The sequence below is a fragment of the Drosophila nasuta genome, chromosome 2R (genome assembly GCF_023558535.2).
Source record: "Drosophila nasuta strain 15112-1781.00 chromosome 2R, ASM2355853v1, whole genome shotgun sequence".
NCBI classification, from domain to species: Eukaryota; Metazoa; Arthropoda; class Insecta; order Diptera; family Drosophilidae; genus Drosophila; species Drosophila nasuta.
In genome coordinates, this window is record NC_083456.1 from 9021978 (window position 1) to 9043881 (window position 21904).

A 21904-nucleotide genomic window follows, 5' to 3' on the forward strand; every position below is an offset into this window, starting at 1 on the left:
AAAAATTATTAACATAATATAATGTCATTGAATTTAGTATAATCCCGCAAAAGGCGTTTCCGTATTGTTCAATTTTATTATAGTTTGCTGCTGCTGTCAACATTTGGAATATCATCGAATTTAAAAAAAAAAAAAAATTGGTATACACCGCAAAACAGTCAACATAAATTAAAATATCACAACTTGAATTACAAAAATTTGTGTGCACGCTGAACGTGTCCACTTGAAATATAAATATATATGTTGGTATCCGTCGTATTTGTCATAAATGTATACATTTTCACATATAAATAAATACAAGGCGAAAAGCCAAATTTTTTACGGCATTAACCTTAATGAACGACCATGAATAGAATAACAAGTTCACACCAAATTCACACCAACAGATTGTCATAAATTAATTGAAATTTCAATTTATTTACTACCCCTTGCGATCACACACTTGTAGGAGAGAAGCGAAAATATGAAAAACATTGCATTGTTTAAAAAAAAAAAACAATTTAAATGAGCGAATGGCGATAATAAAAATATACATTATCCTTAAACCAAGATTTAAATATAACATTTAAGTTGACTTTGTCCAAAGTATATAAGAATTTTATGGGGACAAACGTAAATTTAAATTGAAATTTTTGCACTGCACCCGAAAATCTTGTTTTTCTATCCACCATCTACTATTGGCATATTATGACTTTATTCATTGCCATTATAAAATGCAAATTTGAATTAATAATAAACACAAATAAAGTTTAAAAATGAACCAATATTCTGGTTTTGATTATTCAAAGTATGCAGGAACACCTGAAAAAATACGTATTGATGTATATCACGATTATACAATAAATATAGGCGAGAGTTAGAGTTAGCTAGTTCTAGATTGTTAGCAACAAATGGTAGGACACGGCGGACAGATTCTGCAAACGTTACATGGGGACTGCCGGCAGGGGTAGCTGCAAGTAAGATATTTGTGGATTACACAGATTTGGAGTATTTTCCTAATAATAACATACCATCTTGAAAGATCGCGCTGCTCTAAGTAAACACGTAAAATATCACAAGTTCGAACTTCATCACCTCGAGTAGGCCTAAATGCTCTGCCTGAAGGTCTTTCGTATTGTATGAACTTCGAGTCCTTGATATCCTTGCGTGTCCTAGACCAATTATCTCTAAATTGACTGGCATGACGAGTTCCGGAGTCACTGTATCTAGAAAAGCCTTTGTCTCCAATTTTGTTCTTTCCGAATTTGGTAGATTTTTTAACAGTCTCTTGATCAATGTCCTCATCTTTTATGATGTCACCCTTGCTGTGTTTTTGCTGTTTTCCATATTTCTTATTCGCATTTGAACTATCATCCTTTTCATCACCTTTTGAAGCCTTCTTTGAATCCTTGCCATCGTTTTGTGCAGTTTTTTTAGCTCCTTTATCTTCAGTTGTGTCCTTCGTTCCACTGTTATTTGCACCCTTTTTATCCGTCCCTCCAGCAGATTTTTTATGCTTTCCCTTCTCCCCAGAAGATGCCTCATCCGTTCCTATTGCGCTTTTCTTGTCGTTATCCATCACTGAATACGGGGCAGCACCCTTCTTAGATTTACTTGTTTCTAGTGCTGACTTTTCGCCACCTGTTGCGACTTGTCCCGCTCCTTTCTTAGAAGCACTTACTTCTTCCGTACCTCTTGCGCCTTTCTTGTCTTTATCCAAGGAAGCATCCGGAGGAACTCCCTTCTTCGATTTACTTGCTTCTGCCGCTGACTTTTCCCCAGCTGTTGCGACTTGTCCCGCTCCTTTCTTAGAAGTACTTGCTTCTGTACCTCTTGCGCCTTTCTTGTCTTTATCCGGGGATGCATCATCCGGAGCAACTCCCTTCTTCGATTTACTGGCTTCTGCCGTTGACTTTTCGCCAGCTGTTGCGACTTGCCCCACTCCTTTCTTAGAAGTATTTATTTCGTCGGAAGCTGAATTTTTCTTTGCCTTCTTTTCCACTCCCTTCTTAGAAGATTTGCCATCTTCAACTCCAGATTCTCCTAAAGTTGATTTTTTATCCCTGCGACCTTTCGACTTCCCATCTTTTTCTGTAGTATCCCCAGAGTCCCTCGCCTTGCCTTTTTTTGATTTTCCGCCTTTCTCCCCATTTTCCTTAAGATTTTTAACCGCCGCATCGGAAGCTCTAGCATCCTTACGATTTTTCGATATGCGATCCTTTTCTTCTTTTTCCACCGTACCTTTGTTTTGCTTGCGGCCTTTCGACCTCCCCTCCTTTTCTGCAGTATCATCCGAGTCCCTTTCTTTTGCTGCTTTTTTATCTTTGCGGCCTTTCAATTTTCCCTCTTTTTCATCAGCTTCTCCCGAATCCCTTCTATTTCGATTTTTCGATTTTCTTTGTTTTCCCTTATCTGCTTTTGCCGCATTGTCAGTAATTATATCGTCTTTTCCTTCACCCTTCTTTTTCGACTTATTTGGTAATTGTTCTACATCGGCGCCAATATTCGCACCTTTTTTATTGCGAGACCTTGAATATCCAGATCCGTCATCCCGCCCATCTTCAGTAGTACTTTTTCCTTTCCTTGATTTTCTACTGCCTGCTTTGACTTCATAACCGTTATCTTGGTCCTTTTGTAACTTTCCGGATAGTTTTCCTCTGTTACCATATACATCCCCCGCACCATCTGTATAACCCTTATTTGCTTTGTTACGATTCGTGAATTCATCTCTCCTCACAGAGTCCTTAGAATAGTCCCATCCCCTTTGCCTGAAAGAATTACTGAACTCGCTGCCCTCTTCTAAAATACAAATTATAACTTTTACCATCACTAAATTGGAATCAATGCTTACCTCTATATTGCCTGTCTGACCATCGTGGACTAATACTATTACCGCCATCAAATACTGTATACTTCTCACGGCAAAGTTGGCGGTTATAATTTTTGATAATCTTATGGCAAATACGTTTAAGTATAGAGTATGTGTGATCGGTCAGTATAGAATTTCTACAGCAGCACGGAACACGGCAAGGACTGCATTTATTGAAATTATCGTTACAAAAAAATTTGGGTTGTGCTAGACGAACTGTTGATAGAAGACTGATACTATATTAGGCAAATTGTACAAATATAGAAGAGAGAGACTGCAAAAACCTTACCTTGATGGAGGATTACAACATATCTGCGCTAAATTAAACCCCATTTTATTAAAATATTCATTTTTTAATATGTATGGGTTTCACGTATATTTACAATTTTGAGTTAATGAATTAATTTTTTTGACATTGAATGCTGAGATGTTATCCCCTCTCTTCACCCTTTAAGATAGACTACAATCTTGATGATCAGCCGAATATGTATATAGTATTGTAATGGATTTAAATACAAGTGCATAATAGGAAATTCAAAGGCGACAGCAGTCAGTGACTCAATACCAGAAATTTCTTGGTCTAGTGAATTCCAAGATTGCGTGCGCAAGAGTTACAGGTGCAAATACTTCGAGATATAATGCTTGCTGCGCATTATACTAGTTGCAAATCCGTAGTTAAATATGTTGTAAGTTGTTTGTGTCTGTCGCATACAGAAAAAAACGCTCACACATACATGGGTAGTTAAGTTGTATTGTAAATGTATTGCGCTAGGTCGGTGATACAATTTTCTGAAATAATTGAGTATGGCTTGCGAATGAATTTAACAACGACACTTATGAAAACATGGTAAGTACTCCTGCCTGCTGTTGTGTGCAGTAAGTGTAAGTAAATGTAATAACTGTTCGTTGTGCTAGAATGATTTCATATTTGCTTCGTGTCAACGAAATCCAGCATAAAACACACACACAAGTGTCTCTTTAGAGTATTCACACACTCCCACATACTCACAACTTTGTTTATTTGTGTGTGTAATGTAAGCATGCATGAAGCGCATAATTGCACTTGCTTGACAATTCATAATTTGGACAAATTGCTTGAATCTTTAAGTAACGAATTTTTTTTTGAGCAATTTTATTTTCGTTGGGCACATATAAATATGAATGCGGACATATTAAAAAGCATTAGTTTCGAGTTTAAAGCCACAAAGAAGTGACAACGTTTCAAAAGGCAAGCCACCAACAAGGATTAAAGTTGTATTTACAAGTGTTCAAAGGATTAAAGTTGTCTTTATAAATTCACCAAATGGATATCAAATATTTCGGACTGTTGCAGCTTATTGGCTTGTTGTTTTTAGTGAGCTTGGCAGCAGCCATTCCCAAGTACGAAGGCAAGCAAAAGTGAGTCTATTCTAAGGGTTTTTGAATTCACAAATCAATCTTGCAATTAGTTATTTCCAATTTCTAAAATACTCTGAATACAATTTTAAACAATTAAACATAAAACTATCTCTATCTATCTCTATCTTACTCATGAACTTCCCTTTTAGAGCTTATGGCGAAAAATCGCAATGGAGTCGATCATATTTGAATGAAAACAAGACGCAATTCAGCGAACCGCAGACTGCCTCAACAAAAGACAGATTGGAGCGACTCGGCTATACGACTGGCTATGGAAGTTTGAATGTGAGCACTTCCTCAATTTACATTAAATCGACGCAAAGAATTGTATTTGTTTACACTGCCATAGGGTTATCCAGGTGGCACTGGACTTTCTGCATATAATCCCATCAAATTGGATCTGGGCGGAGTAGTGCTGGGCACCCTGGTGGGCATTGGTGCCATCATTCTCATACCCAAGATTTTGTCAGCTTTCCATGGCGGTTACGGAGGCTACGGACGCAGTGAGTAGACTGTTAACAACTCAGGTATTTCACACTAAAATTACGTATATTCAGGTGATGACCAAAATGATCTGGCATCCATTAGTAGTATGATAAACAAAATTGATGATGTACTGGGACAAAACAACATTGACTCGACTAGTTGCATGCAACGCGCCGTCTGTGGCTATGTTCGATCGACGGAGAAGAACATGAAGACCGGAATATCGGATCAAATGGACGAATTCATTCATATGCTCTCCGAGTAAGTTAAAGAATTCGTTACTTTTGCTATACATATGTATATTTATTTGTTTATGGGCTTGCGTACTCAATGCGTGAAGCATTTGGCTAAATATAAATTGTTTATTTTGCGAGACGAGTTCAATCACAACGAATTAATGTGTGGTCTATTTTTAGGATATGAAAACAAAAGCAACACGAACACAAAAACATATTTATATATATTTCATGATTTTCAATGTTATTAATATTTACTTATGTTTACATATCTACTCGCTTGACAAACTCATTAGCCTAACACACAAAATTATCAAATGAGTAGAATATAAATTTGCGACTAGATGATACCCTGTAAATTAAGCATTCTAATTTTCCAATCTTTTGCAGAAATTCCCTCGTAGACTATCTATTGGATGGCACTGCGATAAAGGAGGCATTGGAGCATGGAAAGGAATTAAATAGTAGACCTTGCGAAGAACTCTACCAATCGTGTCCTTTGGACAGTACATCGGCAACTAATATTCTCATGAAATTATTGCCCAAGAAAAGCAAAAGTGCTAAATCTAGTTCTACAGATGCAACCGACAAATAATTAATTAAAATTTATTCGCATTAATCAACGATGAAAATACATATTTAAAAGGATATTTGATTTGATCCAAATTTATAATCAGCTGAATACATTAACTATTTTTAAAGTTTATACTTTGTGACTGACCAAATCCGTTTATTATATTTGATATAATATTTTACAACAAATAAAAGCCTAATATTGTTATTTGAATTATTTAGAGTCAATCAATGATTGCAATTCCATTTCCTGTTTCTCAATTATTGGTAGCCAATGCTCAGAGGGAAAAACAAAGGAACTTGGTTCGAATTTTTTTATATCGTTTGTAGTTCGAAGGACATTTTGTCGCCTTGCAATCCTATCTTGTATCATACCTTCCAATTTGTCCACCAAATTATTTGACTCTCGAATCAAATCATCAATTGACTGCAGCAAAGCGTACCAATCAATTTTCTGTCTGCCTATTAATGTATTACCACTTAGACGAAACGGGAAGGGAATGAAGCTGATCCATGGCTTAAAGGGTTCAATGGTATAGGGTATGAAATGCTGCGCGTCATCCATTTCAATAACGTCATCTTCAAAATGCCAGGATGCCGAAGTGGGATTCAGCTTGAGCCCTTGCTGCTCTGCTGTTGATTCAACTATTGCATTGTCCTGGACCTCTCCATACAAATCCAAGTAGCGAATCTTCTTAAGTTGATCCTGGACTCTCCTTTCCACATGGTATAGGTCATCGTTGTCGTAATTATTAAGATCGACGGAGTATGAATTGGTAATATTATCCTTATACACCTTGGGCAAAAGAGTTTGTGTGGCGACATCGGAAGTGCCAATAGAATCGGTCATTTGCGATATAGAATATGTTAGGATATCTGAAAATGTACGTTTCTATCTATAACTTGTTGAGATTGTAATTAATCACATTTACATTGCTGATGCACATCCTTTTTGATCGAATATTGGCCATCAGTTAAAATTCCAACATCTTTGTACAAAATTAAATCGTACTGCGGCCCAATGCTAGCTTCTTTTAGCAATTTGGTGGGTACAAAATCTGTCTGAAGCGCGACACTTGCTTTGCCAGCTCTCAGACGTCTAAATAGAATTCAAATTATACTATCTATTTCGTTGTATGAGGGTGTGTGAGAAATATCTGTGCACATACCTAGATGCATCCAAAAGCTTGGCACGGAGCAAAGCGTTCTTGTCCGGTTTAGCAAGTGTCGAAACACTAACAGCACGCCAAGGAGGTCGCTTGGCCTCATTCTCCTTTTCTTTCTCTGCCGCCAGATCTTTCATGCGTCTCCAACTAGTTTTCGCCCTAAATAGAAAATATTTGTTTTTCTATAAATTTATATATGTATACCATTTCTACTTAAAAGGTACACAAGGAAGTGGTGTAATAAAAAAACTATTAAATAGGTGGGTATTATAATCTGTATGCAAATTAAGTATACGTATATTTAGTGATGTAGCGCAAATCTAGTATATGTTTGTACGTATTTATATGAAGAGATTATAATTTTATTATTATTATTTTATTATGCAAACAATAGTTGAGAACAAAGGTTACTCAGCTAACCTGATTAATGCAGCACTTCGATTAGTCTCTGTCACAACCGTTGGATGTTCTTCTACGCTTTGCGTTTCACTATTTTCAGACGACGTTGCACTGTTGTTGGAACTGGTTGGTGCTTGTATCCGTACCTTACTCATATTACTAAAAATTTTGATTTTTACTCCTTTGAATTTTGAATGTATGTTTGTGAGTCTCTCTTCCACAACCCTGAATCAAAAGGGAGCTGCTTTTATCACAACAAATATATCGATGCAAAACAATTTTCCGCTTTCACGTTGCTATGGCATCCACATGCATTGCCCTGTGAATTTCCATTATACAAACATGTTTACATACATAGATGCAGGATTACAAGTGAATTGCTAGCAATTTGTTTCAAGACGCAAGCATTTAATATAGTATCTGTATATACGAGTAGTAATGGCACATTTTAAATACTTAATTTAGGCGTAAAAGACGTATTATAGTTATTCACTATTCCCTCGAATATTGTTACAAACAATCTCGACCATTATTCAAAGCACATTATTAAATATAGTTAAAAAATATGTAGATGTTTTCAATTATATTAAATATCCAAACATACTCAACTTTATTGTTAAATTGCAACATTAAAAATTATTATAGAATGCGTTCAAAATACGGAAAGCTTCACTGTTATATCCACCAAGGTACGGTCTTCCAGTTTGATAGCTACATTCACTAAACAACTCCACACTTGGCCGATGGAACCAATAGTTTTTAGTAGAACTATCAGTGTTCAGATTAAGTGTGTTTAGTTGCAGCACTCCAAAATGAAATTCTTGCCCGTCCGTCTGAATACACTGTACCACAATTGGTTTTTGAAGAACACCATTGGCAGGAACATCTCCCAATTGCTTAGCACGAGAAGCTGCAACTACAAACGCCTTCAACAAAGATCGTCCGTAGAATTGAGTTTTCGAGACTTCGGAACCGTGCACATTGCCAACAATAGTCTTATCAAAGTACGTGAATAACGTATGTGGGTGTGAACAGGTGATGTCCTTTCGAATGGCTATTAAATAAGCATTTGTAATTAAGGTGGAATGTAATCGATGGACTAGAACTAAAATTTCACAATACTTACGATAAAAAGTGTTTTCCGTGTAAATGTGTTGCTTAGGCATTGATACTGTGGACTTCATCGGATACAGATCGGGCAAATCACCATTAAATTTTCCTTTAATAGCATCTAGAGGACGGGCTGAGCTTATTAATTTGTCTCCACTTATTTTAAATACCAGCACATCGTTGTCCTTAATTAAAGATGTTTGAAATGTCACATTATCAATCAGCTTACGTCGGACAGTCACAGAACGTCCGGCCAATTTCTCGATTTCGAACAAAAGTTTGTTTATTAAAAGGCGACTGAAACGGAGAAAAATAAATAATACATTGTAAATTAAGACCCAAATTGATAACAGTATTTTCAAATTTTTAAAAACATACTTGCGCCTTTCTTGAGATATTCCATATAGGCGAGGCAAATTATATGCTGGACGATCAGCCAACTTAATCTTTGGCAACTTCACTTGCTGTGCATCCAACAATTGCGACGAGAATATGGCATTCTGAACACTACGATCAAGGGTCTTCGGAAACTGAGCGTTGAAGATAGCCTCGTCGATTTGACGGGGAAACTCATTGATCTCAATGCTGTTGGTCAGAACTTGGGCTTGCGGCAATCCACCAAGCAATACATTGCTATCGCCAAAGAGATGACAAGCAGTTGTATGCCAATTGGGATGTGTTTCATCTTCAGGAATTGGCTTAAGAGACGCACCAACAATCTCAACGCTGCATAACATATAAATGTTTAATTTATTTCATTCAGTCACGTAACGTTAAATTACTTACAGTTTTGGTTCGGTTTTTGGGTTTAACACATCTTCCGACGTCTTCACTTGAACTCCCATTTTTAACAGTTCAGCAGCTGCGCCTGTGTCCTTTGGCACACGCCGGCCCTGAACCTGCCAGTGCTTCTTGAAGTGCCATCCAATATGCTGTGCATATAATTTGTTCGTTAAACGCATTTTTCGTTTTTTAATTGAACAATAACAAAATAGAAGAGCCGACCGCACTTAGGTTATGAAATGTTTGTATGTAACTATCAAAATGACCAACTTTGGCAAATTCAATTCCAAAATATACTGTCGATAACATACTGAACTTAAAACATCTCTAAACTCTTTAGCTCTGTTTGTCTATATTTTTTGATAAATTTAAATAGTTAGATGATTTAAACTAGGATGGATATCGAAATAATTAAATGTTCAAAGTAGGACGGATAGAGTTATCCTGCTCACAAGCCGGTTTCAGTTTTTCAAAAGTGAAAACCAGTATTATTGTGATGCAGCTCTTGGGCACACTAAAATCAACAGTCTGGCAGCTTCGCTCATTTTGTATTCTAGTATTCGTGTTTTTTTATAGTCAATTTGGGCTGAAAGGTTTCACAAATTTATTGCAAATACATTTAAATATATATCAGTTGGTAAGTTATTCCCCTTATTAGATATATACATTTCATTAAAGTATACGCACATCGTAATTTACACATAATGGCCATTGAAAAATTAAAAGATGCCATGTGCCCTCTCTGCACACACACACACACATGTACGCACCAGCAAGTATTAGTTGATGTAGTGGCCGCCATCCCCGTTATGCATATGCATGTGTGTGTGTGTGTGTGCAAACATGAACATTTATAAATTATTTTGTTTATTGCAAATATGAATTTGTGCATTTCACAGAAATTAAACAAAATGCCACGCTATCGTGAATGGGACTTGGCCTGCAAAGTGTATGTGGGAAATTTGGGATCATCTGCCTCGAAACACGATATTGAGAATGCATTCAGCAAATACGGACCATTAAGGAACGTTTGGGTTGCTCGCAATCCTCCCGGTTTCGCCTTCGTTGAGTTCGAAGATCGTCGTGATGCCGAGGACGCAACCCGAGCGCTCGACGGCACCCGCTGCTGTGGCACACGCATTCGTGTCGAGATGTCTTCGGGACGCTCACGCGATCGTGGTCGTCGTGGAATTCCCGAAGGAAATGGCGGTGGCCGAAGTGCTGGACGTTTTAGGTATTTATTTCATTTGCTAGCACCTAATGATATCAATTCTCAGTCTGTCTGATTTGTTAAGCATCCTTATTATACCCTGTGAGGCAAAGTATCTTTACTATAAAGTATATAGTATCTGTAATTCGTGATCAGAACTAGAGTCAAGAACCATATTGTTAAAAAAAACGTTTAGTGTTTGTTATACTCTTGTTTACATCGAAATTTTTCCAGGATAACCCCCTTGACAACAACTACTTCTCCTCATTGAACAACAACATGAACAAGAACAACTACAAACTACAACAGCAACATCTTCACGATTCAAAAGCTACTACCTCTTCTCAACCAAAATGTCCACCACAAAACCACAATCACATCCTCGATCCGATCAGCCAGCAGGGTTTCGAAAACAACAGTCAAGATTTTCAACTGTAACTTAACGAATCTCGAATTCCTCCGCCGATCAAGTTCTCCAGATGTCTCGGTCTCGACGACAACAAACCAGAACTCTACTCAACACACGCCACACACAACTTTGATTCTTTGATTACCAACCGACCAAATTTTCCATCTACTGCGTTAACATCATTCTCCACTCTCCACACTCAACGAAGGCAATCTCCAAATGCCTTCGTTCGTTTTAGTTTCGTATTCGTAAACGGAATTATTCCAACAATTTTCTGGGCACGAATATTCATCGTAATCGTAATGTGATAAAATGATAAATGTGCAACTGTGATATATAGTTTTTAAATACCAAAAAGATTAGATTAACAATAAAGATACACAAAAATAGATTGATCGGATTTAGACTTTCCCTTGAATTAGTAACCATAATAATCACTTTTCGAATACTTTTATGCTGCACGGCAAAAGTTATCATAACTGATAACACCATGTATAATTCTAATAATTTGCTTTTACACAACTTTATTGCAGGTCTCGTTCACCAAGGCGTTCTCGTACTCCACGAAGCTTTTCCCGCGATCGCAGAAGTCGGTCCGATTCACGTGATCGGCATTAAAAATGTGAAACCTTAATTCAACCAAAAGAAAAAAAAAACGAAAAAAGAGTCCCATCATAATACGCAGGCATAATAAAACTAACTAAACAATAAGTCCGACCACCACAACACACACACACACATATTAACCACAGATTTTTGACATAACGAAACATTCAACAATTTTGTAATCTTAGTTTTGTACATAAAAAAAGAAGAAAACATTTGATACCCGTAACAAGAAAAGTACATACAGTGTTCTATGAATCGCAAAAAAATAATCATTTCGAAATGGAATAAGTGAATAATTATTTTTTTTGTTATAAAATAATTATTTTATGTAATAAATAATTTTAGTGTCCAGAGTATCTCAACTGAGCAGCGTTTCTAAAATAGCCCAACAATATAAAAACAGAATAATAGACGAGTCCAGTAAAATGGTGTGTCTGTCGCACACTTTTATTATGTGGTGTATGAGAGACTTGGATGTTGTGCCGCTGTACAATATGCTTAGAATAATGCTTGGATAATCGTTTTAAACAGGCGCACAATTTGTAAAAATATTTTTTTATATGATGTATGTATACTAAAAAAGGTACACTTTAAACATAGTAGAAGACGCAACACAAATTCGTTGCACATTTCGCACTGGATTACATCTTACGTCTAGTCATCATGTTTTTTTGTTTGTTATATGGTATATTGCTCCCTTTCTAAAGAGAGCAAAGAGTAGCCGCCTTAAGCATTAAGGCCACTTTCTGGATTAATGGCATCAGGCCTAACGCATGCGGTATGTATTTGATTCCTGGATCTCAGATAATTCACCCTTGAAATTGATGTCGATGACAAAGTCCAAATCACGGTTGTTGCGCTCATTTGGCTTCATTTGAAACGTGCCACTGATCTCTTCGTTTTTCTTGGCAGTCACGTGATCATCTAAATAGAATACCGTCTGCTTCCAATGTGTGTATGTGGAATCAGGCGATGTGCTGAACCCCAGACGTTTGTGGCACTTGGTAAACTCAATGTTGAAATAAGTGACCAAAGCTTGCACAAAATCATTACGCTTAATGGTCAGATTAAATGTGGACGAAAAGTTGAGATCTGCCTTTTGTACTGTATACAGATCCACCTCCTTTACCATGCAGGCTGTGGATACCACTTGTTTGGGATCCACAACATCAACGAGCGGTTCAGTCACAGCCACTTTACGAATACAGCTCATATCGAAGCCATACACGTCATCCCACCAGTTGATCTTCTCGTCCTTGTACTGACGATCTTCAATGGCGGTGATGTAAAGTGTGCCCCGATCGGGAAACATCATTCCGGTGGGTTTAAGCCACTTGTCACGTGCATAGAGCACGGTGTCCAGCATGGACTCGTAGAACAGACAGTATCTAATGCAAGACAGTGCAAAATTAATTAACGATTAAGTGATATGAGCTGCCCAGCTTACCCCATCCATTCGGATATAATAATGTCCACTTTCTCGATTCCATGTGGCAGCTCAACCTCCTCAATTTTACCCTTGACAACTGTGATTACATCCTGCAGATTATTGTCAATAATCACTTGGCGGGCGAACTCAATGATATTAGAGCAGTCCACCGCAATCACTTTGGCAGCTCCCGCCTTGGCAGCAAACATGGACAGAATGCCAGTGCCGCATCCCACATCGAGCACGGTCTGCAAACATTAAAAATGGGTCCCACTTTAAATCACTGATTATGGATTAAGACAACACGTTTTGTGTGCTTTCTTGTATTCCAATTGGCATAAAACTCCTTCACATACCTTGCCCTGGAACAGATGCTTATTGTGGTACATAGCATTGCGGTATGTTACCGTTCGCACCTCATCCTTGAGCATCTCCTCGTGGATACCGAAGTGTGCATACGAGTCGAAATAATAGTCCCTCGACGTCATGTCCTCGGCATTGGCACTCGCTTCGCCAGGACCAGCAGGCGTTGCTGCGCCGCCTGCATTGGTATTAGTGTTTGCGGCGAGTTTCTTTATCACATTGTTCGTGCTTGGTGAGAGGCCGGTTGCGGGCGCGCCATCGAGTTCAATGCTTGATTCCATTTTTATATCTGTAGAAGACTAGTGAATACGTTTGCATCAGCCACTGAGTTTCGCCATAAACCATTAGTTTTTCATACCATTTTTGCTGATTTTTGGACTTGTACTAAGCGTGTAATAAGTGCAAGAAATATTTAGCAATGTGTAAAAATCCGGTCTGCTTCCCTCCCAAACACACGCGAAAAAGTTCTTGTTTCAGCGTGGCCTCAAGTTTAATTTTAAAATTTGCACTTTAACGCCGAAATATACACAAGTCTGGTTACACTCCTATAGACACTTTGGTATTTGAATTTCCAAAAAGTGTGGGGAGAGGCGCGTCATTTTAAACAGTGGGTTGTATTCCTTAAATATTTTCAAAACTTCTATAACTTTATTTTCTCATTCTGATTAAAATTCTGTTAAAAAATTTTGAAAGAAATAAACAATTAATCGTGAAATGAAAAATTGTTATTTTATTAAGATTTTTGCGTATTTTTTAGTTAGCATATCAAGAACGGGCACACTGGGGTCAAGCACACACAAGAAAGTGATGCCCATAAAAAAAATTATTTCCATAATAAATATCTACATAAAATATATTTAAAATTAAGAATAAATAATATTTATATGATATATCACTATTGAAAAACATGCAAATTCAAAAAATGGCTTATAGGAATCCCACTATTATTTATGCTGGGTGTTATCGAGATAGAATGCTCCGTAGAATCGATAATACTTCGATATACGCACAATGCTCACGCATTTTGGCGGCAAATTATTGACTACATTGCAATTGTGTTGATTTGCAGAAGTAAAGCGTCTATTCGGATTATTCGTTCATTCCACTCCAGTTGCAAATTTATTTACAATCATAATGGAAGGCTTTGATGATGCTGGTGTATTTTTCTCGGATAATTTTGGAAACGATCAAAATGCGGACGGTGCGCAAATTAATTTGCAAGCGGTGAAAAAAAAGTACAAGGAATTTATTCGTACTTTCAATGAGGACAATTTCTATTATAAATACAGGTAATTATTAACTGTTATTAATTAGTGCACATTATTCAATAATATTACAACAAATTTATTAAAATCTACGTAATGTAGGGATAATTTAAAGCGAAACTATCTCAATGGACGCTACTTCCTCGAAATCGAAATGGAAGATGTGATGGGCTTCGATGAGACGCTTGCCGACAAACTGAACAAACAGCCTACGGAACATCTTCAGATCTTCGAGGAGGCGGCACGCGAAGTGGCCGATGAGATAACAGCACCACGGCCGGAGCATGAGGAACAGATGCACGATATTCAAATCCTATTGATGTCGAGTGCTAATCCCACAAATATTCGCGAACTTAAGTCAGACAGCGTTTCGCGTTTGGTTAAAATTGCTGGCATCATTGTGGCTGCTTCGGGCATTCAGGCGAAGGCAACGCGCATGTCGATCATGTGCCGCTCCTGCAGTACTGTCATACCCAATCTGAAAGTGAATCCCGGTCTGGAAGGCTATATGCTGCCACGCAAATGCACCACGGAGCAGGCCGGACGGCCAAAATGTCCTCTGGATCCCTTTTTCATCATGCCCGACAAATGCAAGTGCGTCGACTTCCAAACCCTCAAGTTGCAAGAGCTTCCCGACTTTGTGCCACAAGGAGAAATCCCGCGCCATTTGCAATTGTTCTGCGATCGCTCGATTTGTGAACGCGTAGTGCCCGGCAATCGTGTGCTCATTCAAGGCATTTACTCTATTCGAAAAGTAGGAAAACCATCACGACAGGATGGCCGTGAGAAGGCTGTGCTTGGTGTGCGTGCTCCTTACATGCGTGTGGTTGGCATCACCGTCGACGCTGAGGGAGCAGGAGCCATTTCTCGCTATAGCAACATTTCTACTGATGAAGAAGAGAACTTCCGACGCATGGCTGCTTCCTCAGACATTTACGAACGACTCTCCAAGTCAATGGCACCCAGCATTTTTGGTTCCAACGACATTAAAAAGGCCATCACGGCCATGCTCTTTGGTGGATCCAGAAAGCGTCTGCCCGACGGTCTTTGCCGTCGTGGTGACATCAATGTTCTGCTTTTAGGCGATCCGGGTACAGCCAAGTCACAACTGCTTAAGTTTGTGGAGAAAGTCTCGCCCATTGGCGTCTACACCTCAGGAAAGGGTTCTAGTGCAGCTGGTTTAACTGCTTCCGTTATGAAGGATCCACACACTGTAAGCTATTCGATTATGTATTCATTTTTTCTTTTTTTATATTTTTTTAAACTAATCCTACGTTGTATTGAGATACAACATTGGTTGAATGAATTGCCATTTAGAATGAATATTTTTAACAGAAAAATAAATTTTAAGAAATATCTGCCCATTTTTATAAGGCTAAGAAGGGTCAGCAGTATACACATACCATATTCAATTGGTAGATTAAATAAACTTTACATTTTGAAATAATTATTACTTGGAAAGAAGGCATAAAAAAACAAGTTTATTAAATTTTTTTTCTTTTCCTATTGTAAGCTTTATTCAATGAATTGTCGAAAGTAACATACTTATTTATTGTTCATATATTTTTAATTTGCAGCGTAATTTTGTTATGGAAGGCGGGGCCATGGTTCTGGCTGATGGCGGCGTTGTCTGCATCGACGAGTTCGACAAGATGAGAGAGGATGATCGTGTCGCCATTCACGAAGCCATGGAACAGCAGACCATATCAATAGCCAAAGCTGGCATTACTACCACTTTGAACTCTCGCTGTTCGGTGCTTGCCGCTGCCAATTCGATCTTCGGACGTTGGGACGATACAAAAGGCGAAGAGAACATTGACTTTATGCCAACAATTCTGTCGCGTTTCGACATGATCTTCATCGTTAAAGATGTGCACGATGAGACACGCGACATCACACTGGCCAAACACATTATCAACGTGCATCTTAGCTCCAACAAATCAGCTCCATCTGAGCCTGCCGAAGGTGAAATATCGCTGGCCACCTTTAAAAAATATATTCATTATTGTCGCACTCACTGCGGTCCACGACTCAGCGAAGCTGCTGGCGAAAAACTAAAGAGTCGCTATGTTCTAATGCGAAGTGGCGCCGGGCAGTCTGAGAAGTCCGCTGATAAGCGACATGCCATTCCTATTACTGTTCGCCAGCTAGAAGCAGTGATTCGTATCTCAGAATCCTTGGCCAAGATGCGTTTACTTCCGTTTGCCACCGATGAACATGTGAACGAAGCACTTCGATTATTCCAAGTATCCACTCTCGATGCCGCCATGACGGGAAGTCTGGCTGGCGCAGAGGGCTTTACAACTGAGGAGGACCAGGAGACTCTCAATCGCATAGAGAAGCAGCTCAAGCGACGCTTTGCCATCGGATCTCAGGTCTCGGAACAAAATATATTACAGGTAAATAATAAATAGAGGTAATTTATGCCTTTTTTGCATTTCTAATTCACTACCTTTAAATTTGTAGGATTTCTTGCGACAGAAATACGAGGAGCGCACAGTAATGAAGGTCATTCATACCATGATCCGTCGTGGAGAACTTCAACATCGAATGCAGCGCAAAATGCTTTATCGCATTTGTTGAATGTGTTATCATTATTTATTTTATCGTATCAATTTGATCAGCCATTTCTAAACCATGTTTCTCAATAAAAATTTAAATAATAATTCGATCCTTTAATTTGTGTAATTTTAGCTTAGATTAATGTAATGTTTTTGTATTTCAGTTATTTAAATTGAAATTGAATGGAATATTTAGAATGTGCTATTTTCATGGTCGATTCATTTTCGCTATTAACTTAAATAAGCGAGTAAAAGTGATTTATACTCAATCTGCCACAATAGAATTAATGCCATATGGTAAATTTTTCAACTTTTCAGCCATACATCAAATGCAGGATCCATTTTCCGGAATTGGTTCAACCATTGTGACGCAAATTTGTTTGTTGAAGAAGCCAAAACAAATACAAACGTATTTCGTATTTTGTAGATACTCGTGCCTTGCCAATACAAGTGTTAGCGTGATCTTCTCGAGCCAACAATTTATTCGTTTCAATATGTTCAAGAAGCGAATAGGTATACATACGTATGTTATAAAGTTATTGTATCTATGCATGTGTGAATATGTAATTGAATTGTTGTTTTCATGAGTTCACTCCTCTTAAAAGGCTATTAACGCCTATAAATTTCTTGTTGACCGCAGATACCGGTTCGTTAACGTAACCATTGCATAGTCATCATTCGACCGACCAATAATGGAAACAAATAAAAAATCTACATACACACATGCATGTGCAGTGCCCACGATTCTCTCTGTATGCATCTGCTTTGCAGGGGGAAATACTATCATTTAACAAACCGAATATTGTAGACTCTAACAACCTTTTTGAATTCAGTACACATATGTGAAAGTTTGTCACAAAGACTCTAATTGCTTCATATTTTAGCGCACGACAGCAGTATACTGTATGCAAGTGTCCAAAAATATAATGTGAAACTATGCAAAATGTACAATATACGGTATATACGTCAATATATACGATTTTGACACGAGTACTTATACCCTGTACCCACTGAATTGTTGCAAAGAAGGTTGGACTAAACAACGGTACACATTACTGAGTAAATGGATTTAATTTTTTATTTATTTTCTTTTCTAAATGAAAATATAATTTATTTTAGTCACTTTCCATGTCTCTTAAATTAGACTAAATATAATTTGTTTCTAAATGATCGTACCAGTTATTAAATTTAACCCACCTATATTTAGTATAGTCTAAGTCTACGCAGTATAATCTAGTTGATATATTAAGGAAAATACAAGAAAGTATTACTAAAAATGTATTAAAGCTCTTCAACTTATTGAAACTTCGCACCACGTTGTGTAGAGTAATAAATACATATCTTCGATTTTCGTAGGAGTTTTTGTATTACGTATTAAAGTGAATTTGTTTAGGAATTCTATTTAAAGGCTGATTTGTTATTGTTTGAGAGTGTGATGAGAGTACAGACGAGTAAATCTATGTGAAACCTAAACAAAAGCGAAAGAAATCAAAAAACATAATACTAACATGGATATGAGATTAATTGTAAAAGTATGTGAAGCATCGGCTGGCAGAACATTCAGGGATTGTTGTTGGTGGTGTTGTTATTTTTCAATTAAATATCATTAACGTCATGAACATCCGCGACTATTTTCAATTTTCAAAGAGAACAAAACACAGAATTCTAGTTGCACACACATATGTTATGTATGTATGTTTGTAGATACAACATTCGTCTGGACGTCTGAACATACGTAGATTTGAATACGAAAACTCACAGATACAATTAAATACACAGACAAAACATGAATGTATACAAATGTAAAAGATGCAAACACGATACACAGAGGGAGGACAAGCAGAGTCGGAAGGGGAAGGGCGAGACTCGCACTCGTACTCGTCTCTGTGGAGATGTGTGTACCATACTATTATAGTATAGTATGTGAGAGACAGAGAGAGCATAAATGATGTGTGTGTTTTTGGGGGGGCCTTTTGTTTTCTGAATGGAAAAATTAAATGAAAATTCTCAGTGCACAGCAGCCAATTCCGTTATATATACGTCAGTACGGTTATAGGTCTCGTAAGAGTCAGTTCTCAGGCAGCTGCCAAGAAGCGCTTGCCAATCAACCAAATAAATTCGTTAGCTGATCGATGGTCGATGTAACTGCCATTTAACAAGAAAAGGCAAAGAGAATAAGAACACACACAGGATTTTGTGATCAGTGCTCTCAGCTTGGTATCATGTACATATATCCGAGCTCACCTGAATCAGCGTCGTCCTTGCAATCCGAAGAAAGTGCTGCCGTCAAGATCCAAGCTGGCTTTCGTGGCTATCGTGTCCGCAAGCAGTTGTACCGTTCGAATAAACCTGTTAACACCAATCGCATCAGTGGCAACACGCTTTCCTCCCAGCGATTCTCCAGCGGACGACGTCAGCAACACTCGCAGTCATCACAGCTCACTCGTACTCACAGCAACATCCTGATGGAAGAGAGACAGAAATATCCAAAAACGGCTGTTGATGGACAGCAAGTTCCTGCTGCGTCAGCGGATGTGGCGTCCATTGAAGATCGCTGTGCCACAAAGATTCAAGCCGGATTCCGTGGATTTTTGGTGCGAAAAAAGCAAAAGATTGCAACAGATGCGGCTGTCAAGATTCAGTCGAGTTTCCGTGGATTCAAAGCACGCAAGGAGGCCGAAAAATTAAAGCACTCTTAATTTAATATACTCTTAATGTTAATCACTTTGCATACACAATTCGAATAATGAGTGTTTGTGGAGTCCAATTAAATACATTCAATCTTGTAAATAGTTAGCAGTAGTTGATAGTCACCAGAGAAAAAAAATAATAAATATACATACTATATACACGCCACCAATTCCCCAAACTGTGTTGTGCAATGACCATAAAGAAGCGACTGCTCGAGAAACATTCAAAGTCTCTTGTATTCGAAAATTAGGAACAGACAAAACTACACGTACTCGCTTGAAGTGTATTTCGTCAGCTTGCGTCATTCCTACGGGTCTCAAGTTGTGTGTTCATTTACCATATGATGACCAAATTTATTTTAAATTTTTACGATCACTTCAATTATTTACCCTGGAATTAGTTGAGAACAGTCAATACATTATACCGAGAAAATGAGTAACTTTAAGTCCAGTTTAGTAATTGTGTCATTTATTTTGTATTCACAACAAATACAATGAAATTGTTGTCTAGTATGGTGATCTAACCGTTCTCTTTTCAAAGTCAGCACGCCCAAACATTTACCTACATATATGTTCATTAATACTTGCATGCACATTTGTAAATACATCTGTATCTATGTCTGTATTCAGAAGTGCTCGGCGGCATTTATATTTATCTAATGCATTTGACTACATGCGAGTATTTGTGTACATATATGTGAGCATTTTCGGGTTGTGCACTTGGAAGTCAGTCTATTTTCTTTTTAGGAAAATTAGGGGAGCGACCCAATTGTAAATTGAATACACATGTTCTTGTCCTTCATATGGGAGCAATTGCAATATCTTTGTAGGGGGCAACTTCAGCAGGTTTTGTGTTCAAGCTATTTCTATTTACTAATATTTTATAGTTTTGGTGTTTTTTTTTTTTTTTATAAATTGTCACAAACGTTAATCATACAAACTGGTTATAATAAAATTTATTCATTGTAAATATTAATTGATTTTTAATTTGTCAATCAATAAAAATTTTAATTATAAATTGATTTTTGTAATATTATACAAATATCCAATTAATATTTTAATAAATTTAATAATACCTACAAAACTGAGTCAACTTTTGGCATTAGTTCCACCAGTACACATCAAATATTTAATGATCATTAGCCCTGAAAAAGATTTGTTATCGTTGGATCCCACATAATTTGTCAAAAGCTTAGAAAGCTTGTGTCAATTGCTCAAAATTAATGTACAATAAAAAAATATAAATGTGACAGGTGAGGAATGAACTTTGAATGCGTATGAGTCTCAAAGTAAACATCAGTTGCTTGTATTTCTAGAGTGTCGTTTTGATACTTGGCCAAAAAAGATATTGCTGCTTGGTTAAAAAAATATAGCAATAGATACCATTCAGATAAATAACTGGTTTCAATGTATTAATATTAGCTAAATAAGAGAGCTATTATTTGCGTCAAATTCGAATAATTTCCAGCAAAGATTCTCAGTAATCTTATTTGCTTACTTTTGAAGAGCCTAAAAGTAGGCAATAGATTTTTATAATTTTCAGTTCAAAGAGCAACACATACAAAAAACAACAAATAATAAGTAAGTATACTCGCAACAAATTGAGTTTATTTATCCTTCAACCGGAGTTTGTAAAGCAATCTGTAGCTGTACATCACAAGTTCCATTAATGTTGATTACAAGTCAACAACAGCATAAAGAAGCCACAATAAAATAAACAACAATATCAGTGGTCTCGCCTGTTTTTGTCCCCTCCTCAAGCTGTGCTGATAAGAAGGGTCTGCTGTCAGTCTATGTTACTCGTATGTATCTGGAAGTAGACGACCGTCGAGCAATTTCTGGCTGGCTGGCTTCTTCACATTCTCAATTCAATTATGCAATTGAAGCGCACGTTTTGTGCTTAATATTAATAACAAGGCAAATATTACAGCATATTGAAGATTGAAGGGGACACACGGCATCTCGCGACTGCCCTAGTTAAGGAGTGTTCTATTTGGTGAGGCCGCAATTTATCGCCAGCGACGTCATCGCCATCGTCTAGTCTGTTCTGCCTGTCCGCACGCGAGCCCCTCAATTTCACGATTGCAAAACGTGCAATGTTCGCTCTCCGAGAGGAAAATGTGTGCTCACAACATGCTTAAGTATATTAAGTACTTAAATAGCTAATAGGTACTTTATTTATCAAACAGCTGAAAGGTACTTTTAATCTTAAAAGTGTACTGAACATAATTGAATACAGTTAAATAAATAATATTCCTTTCTGATGTAACTTGAAGTTCGAAGAGACTGAAGCTCTTTTTCCCCTCAAATATTGCTCTCTGAGAGCGTCTGTCAACATTGCTAACTGCTGCTGCTGCTGTTGACGCTCT

The 21904-nt window shown here is 37.5% G+C and overlaps 8 protein-coding genes across 11 annotated transcripts; 4 read left to right on the top strand and 4 right to left on the bottom strand.

The window, feature by feature from the left end:
* Window positions 1-743: 743 nt before the first annotated feature.
* On the bottom strand, window positions 744-3271 carry LOC132786367 (micronuclear linker histone polyprotein). Its single transcript, XM_060792877.1, has 4 exons — window positions 3138-3271; window positions 2831-3078; window positions 1011-2778; window positions 744-950 (listed from the first exon to the last, which is right to left on the bottom strand). The coding sequence occupies exons 1-4, from the start codon at window positions 3179-3181 to the stop codon at window positions 881-883; spliced, it is 2130 nt and encodes a 709-aa protein (XP_060648860.1). The 5' UTR covers window positions 3182-3271; the 3' UTR covers window positions 744-880.
* A 390-nt stretch (window positions 3272-3661) lies between these two features.
* On the top strand, window positions 3662-5730 carry LOC132785285 (uncharacterized). The gene is made up of 6 exons (XM_060791299.1): window positions 3662-3695; window positions 3976-4246; window positions 4396-4531; window positions 4596-4749; window positions 4804-4993; window positions 5359-5730. The coding sequence occupies exons 2-6, from the start codon at window positions 4152-4154 to the stop codon at window positions 5561-5563; spliced, it is 780 nt and encodes a 259-aa protein (XP_060647282.1). The 5' UTR covers window positions 3662-3695; window positions 3976-4151; the 3' UTR covers window positions 5564-5730.
* Window positions 5658-7321, bottom strand: LOC132785284 (uncharacterized). The gene is made up of 4 exons (XM_060791298.1): window positions 7128-7321; window positions 6711-6866; window positions 6474-6640; window positions 5658-6417 (listed from the first exon to the last, which is right to left on the bottom strand). The coding sequence occupies exons 1-4, from the start codon at window positions 7259-7261 to the stop codon at window positions 5756-5758; spliced, it is 1119 nt and encodes a 372-aa protein (XP_060647281.1). The 5' UTR covers window positions 7262-7321; the 3' UTR covers window positions 5658-5755.
* A 218-nt stretch (window positions 7322-7539) lies between these two features.
* Window positions 7540-9396, bottom strand: LOC132784657 (large ribosomal subunit protein mL37). Of its 2 annotated transcripts, XR_009632275.1 has the most exons (5): window positions 9003-9396; window positions 8595-8942; window positions 8393-8513; window positions 8233-8337; window positions 8019-8160 (listed from the first exon to the last, which is right to left on the bottom strand). XR_009632275.1 is itself a non-coding variant. In XM_060790419.1 (4 exons), the coding sequence occupies exons 1-4, from the start codon at window positions 9176-9178 to the stop codon at window positions 7736-7738; spliced, it is 1230 nt and encodes a 409-aa protein (XP_060646402.1). In that variant the 5' UTR covers window positions 9179-9396; the 3' UTR covers window positions 7540-7735. The 2 variants fall into 2 exon arrangements, 1 of the variants encoding a protein (XP_060646402.1); XM_060790419.1 differs by having other exon boundaries at window positions 7540-8160; window positions 8233-8513.
* Window positions 9397-9494: 98 nt separating this feature from the next.
* On the top strand, window positions 9495-11583 carry LOC132784660 (RNA-binding protein 1). Of its 2 annotated transcripts, none has more exons than XM_060790424.1 (3): window positions 9495-9636; window positions 9899-10233; window positions 10444-10991. In XM_060790424.1, exons 1-3 carry the CDS (start codon window positions 9496-9498, stop codon window positions 10478-10480), a joined length of 513 nt encoding a protein of 170 aa, XP_060646407.1. In that variant the 5' UTR covers window position 9495; the 3' UTR covers window positions 10481-10991. The 2 variants fall into 2 exon arrangements, with proteins under 2 accessions (XP_060646407.1, XP_060646406.1); XM_060790423.1 differs by lacking the exon at window positions 10444-10991 and adding an exon at window positions 11152-11583 and having other exon boundaries at window positions 9515-9636.
* A 60-nt stretch (window positions 11584-11643) lies between these two features.
* LOC132784658 (protein arginine N-methyltransferase 1-B) lies at window positions 11644-13516 on the bottom strand. 2 transcript variants are annotated; one of them, XM_060790420.1, is made up of 4 exons: window positions 13378-13516; window positions 13013-13318; window positions 12675-12904; window positions 11644-12615 (listed from the first exon to the last, which is right to left on the bottom strand). In XM_060790420.1, the coding sequence occupies exons 1-4, from the start codon at window positions 13378-13380 to the stop codon at window positions 11994-11996; spliced, it is 1161 nt and encodes a 386-aa protein (XP_060646403.1). In that variant the 5' UTR covers window positions 13381-13516; the 3' UTR covers window positions 11644-11993. The 2 variants fall into 2 exon arrangements, with proteins under 2 accessions (XP_060646403.1, XP_060646404.1); XM_060790421.1 differs by having other exon boundaries at window positions 13013-13308; window positions 13378-13504.
* A 525-nt stretch (window positions 13517-14041) lies between these two features.
* Window positions 14042-16955, top strand: LOC132785497 (DNA replication licensing factor Mcm5). Its single transcript, XM_060791620.1, has 4 exons — window positions 14042-14308; window positions 14387-15497; window positions 15862-16683; window positions 16751-16955. Exons 1-4 carry the CDS (start codon window positions 14154-14156, stop codon window positions 16865-16867), a joined length of 2205 nt encoding a protein of 734 aa, XP_060647603.1. The 5' UTR covers window positions 14042-14153; the 3' UTR covers window positions 16868-16955.
* A 1927-nt stretch (window positions 16956-18882) lies between these two features.
* Window positions 18883-20380, top strand: LOC132785498 (abnormal spindle-like microcephaly-associated protein homolog). Its single transcript, XM_060791621.1, has one exon. It carries the CDS (start codon window positions 19068-19070, stop codon window positions 19542-19544), a length of 477 nt encoding a protein of 158 aa, XP_060647604.1. The 5' UTR covers window positions 18883-19067; the 3' UTR covers window positions 19545-20380.
* The last annotated feature ends 1524 nt before the right edge of the window (window positions 20381-21904 follow it).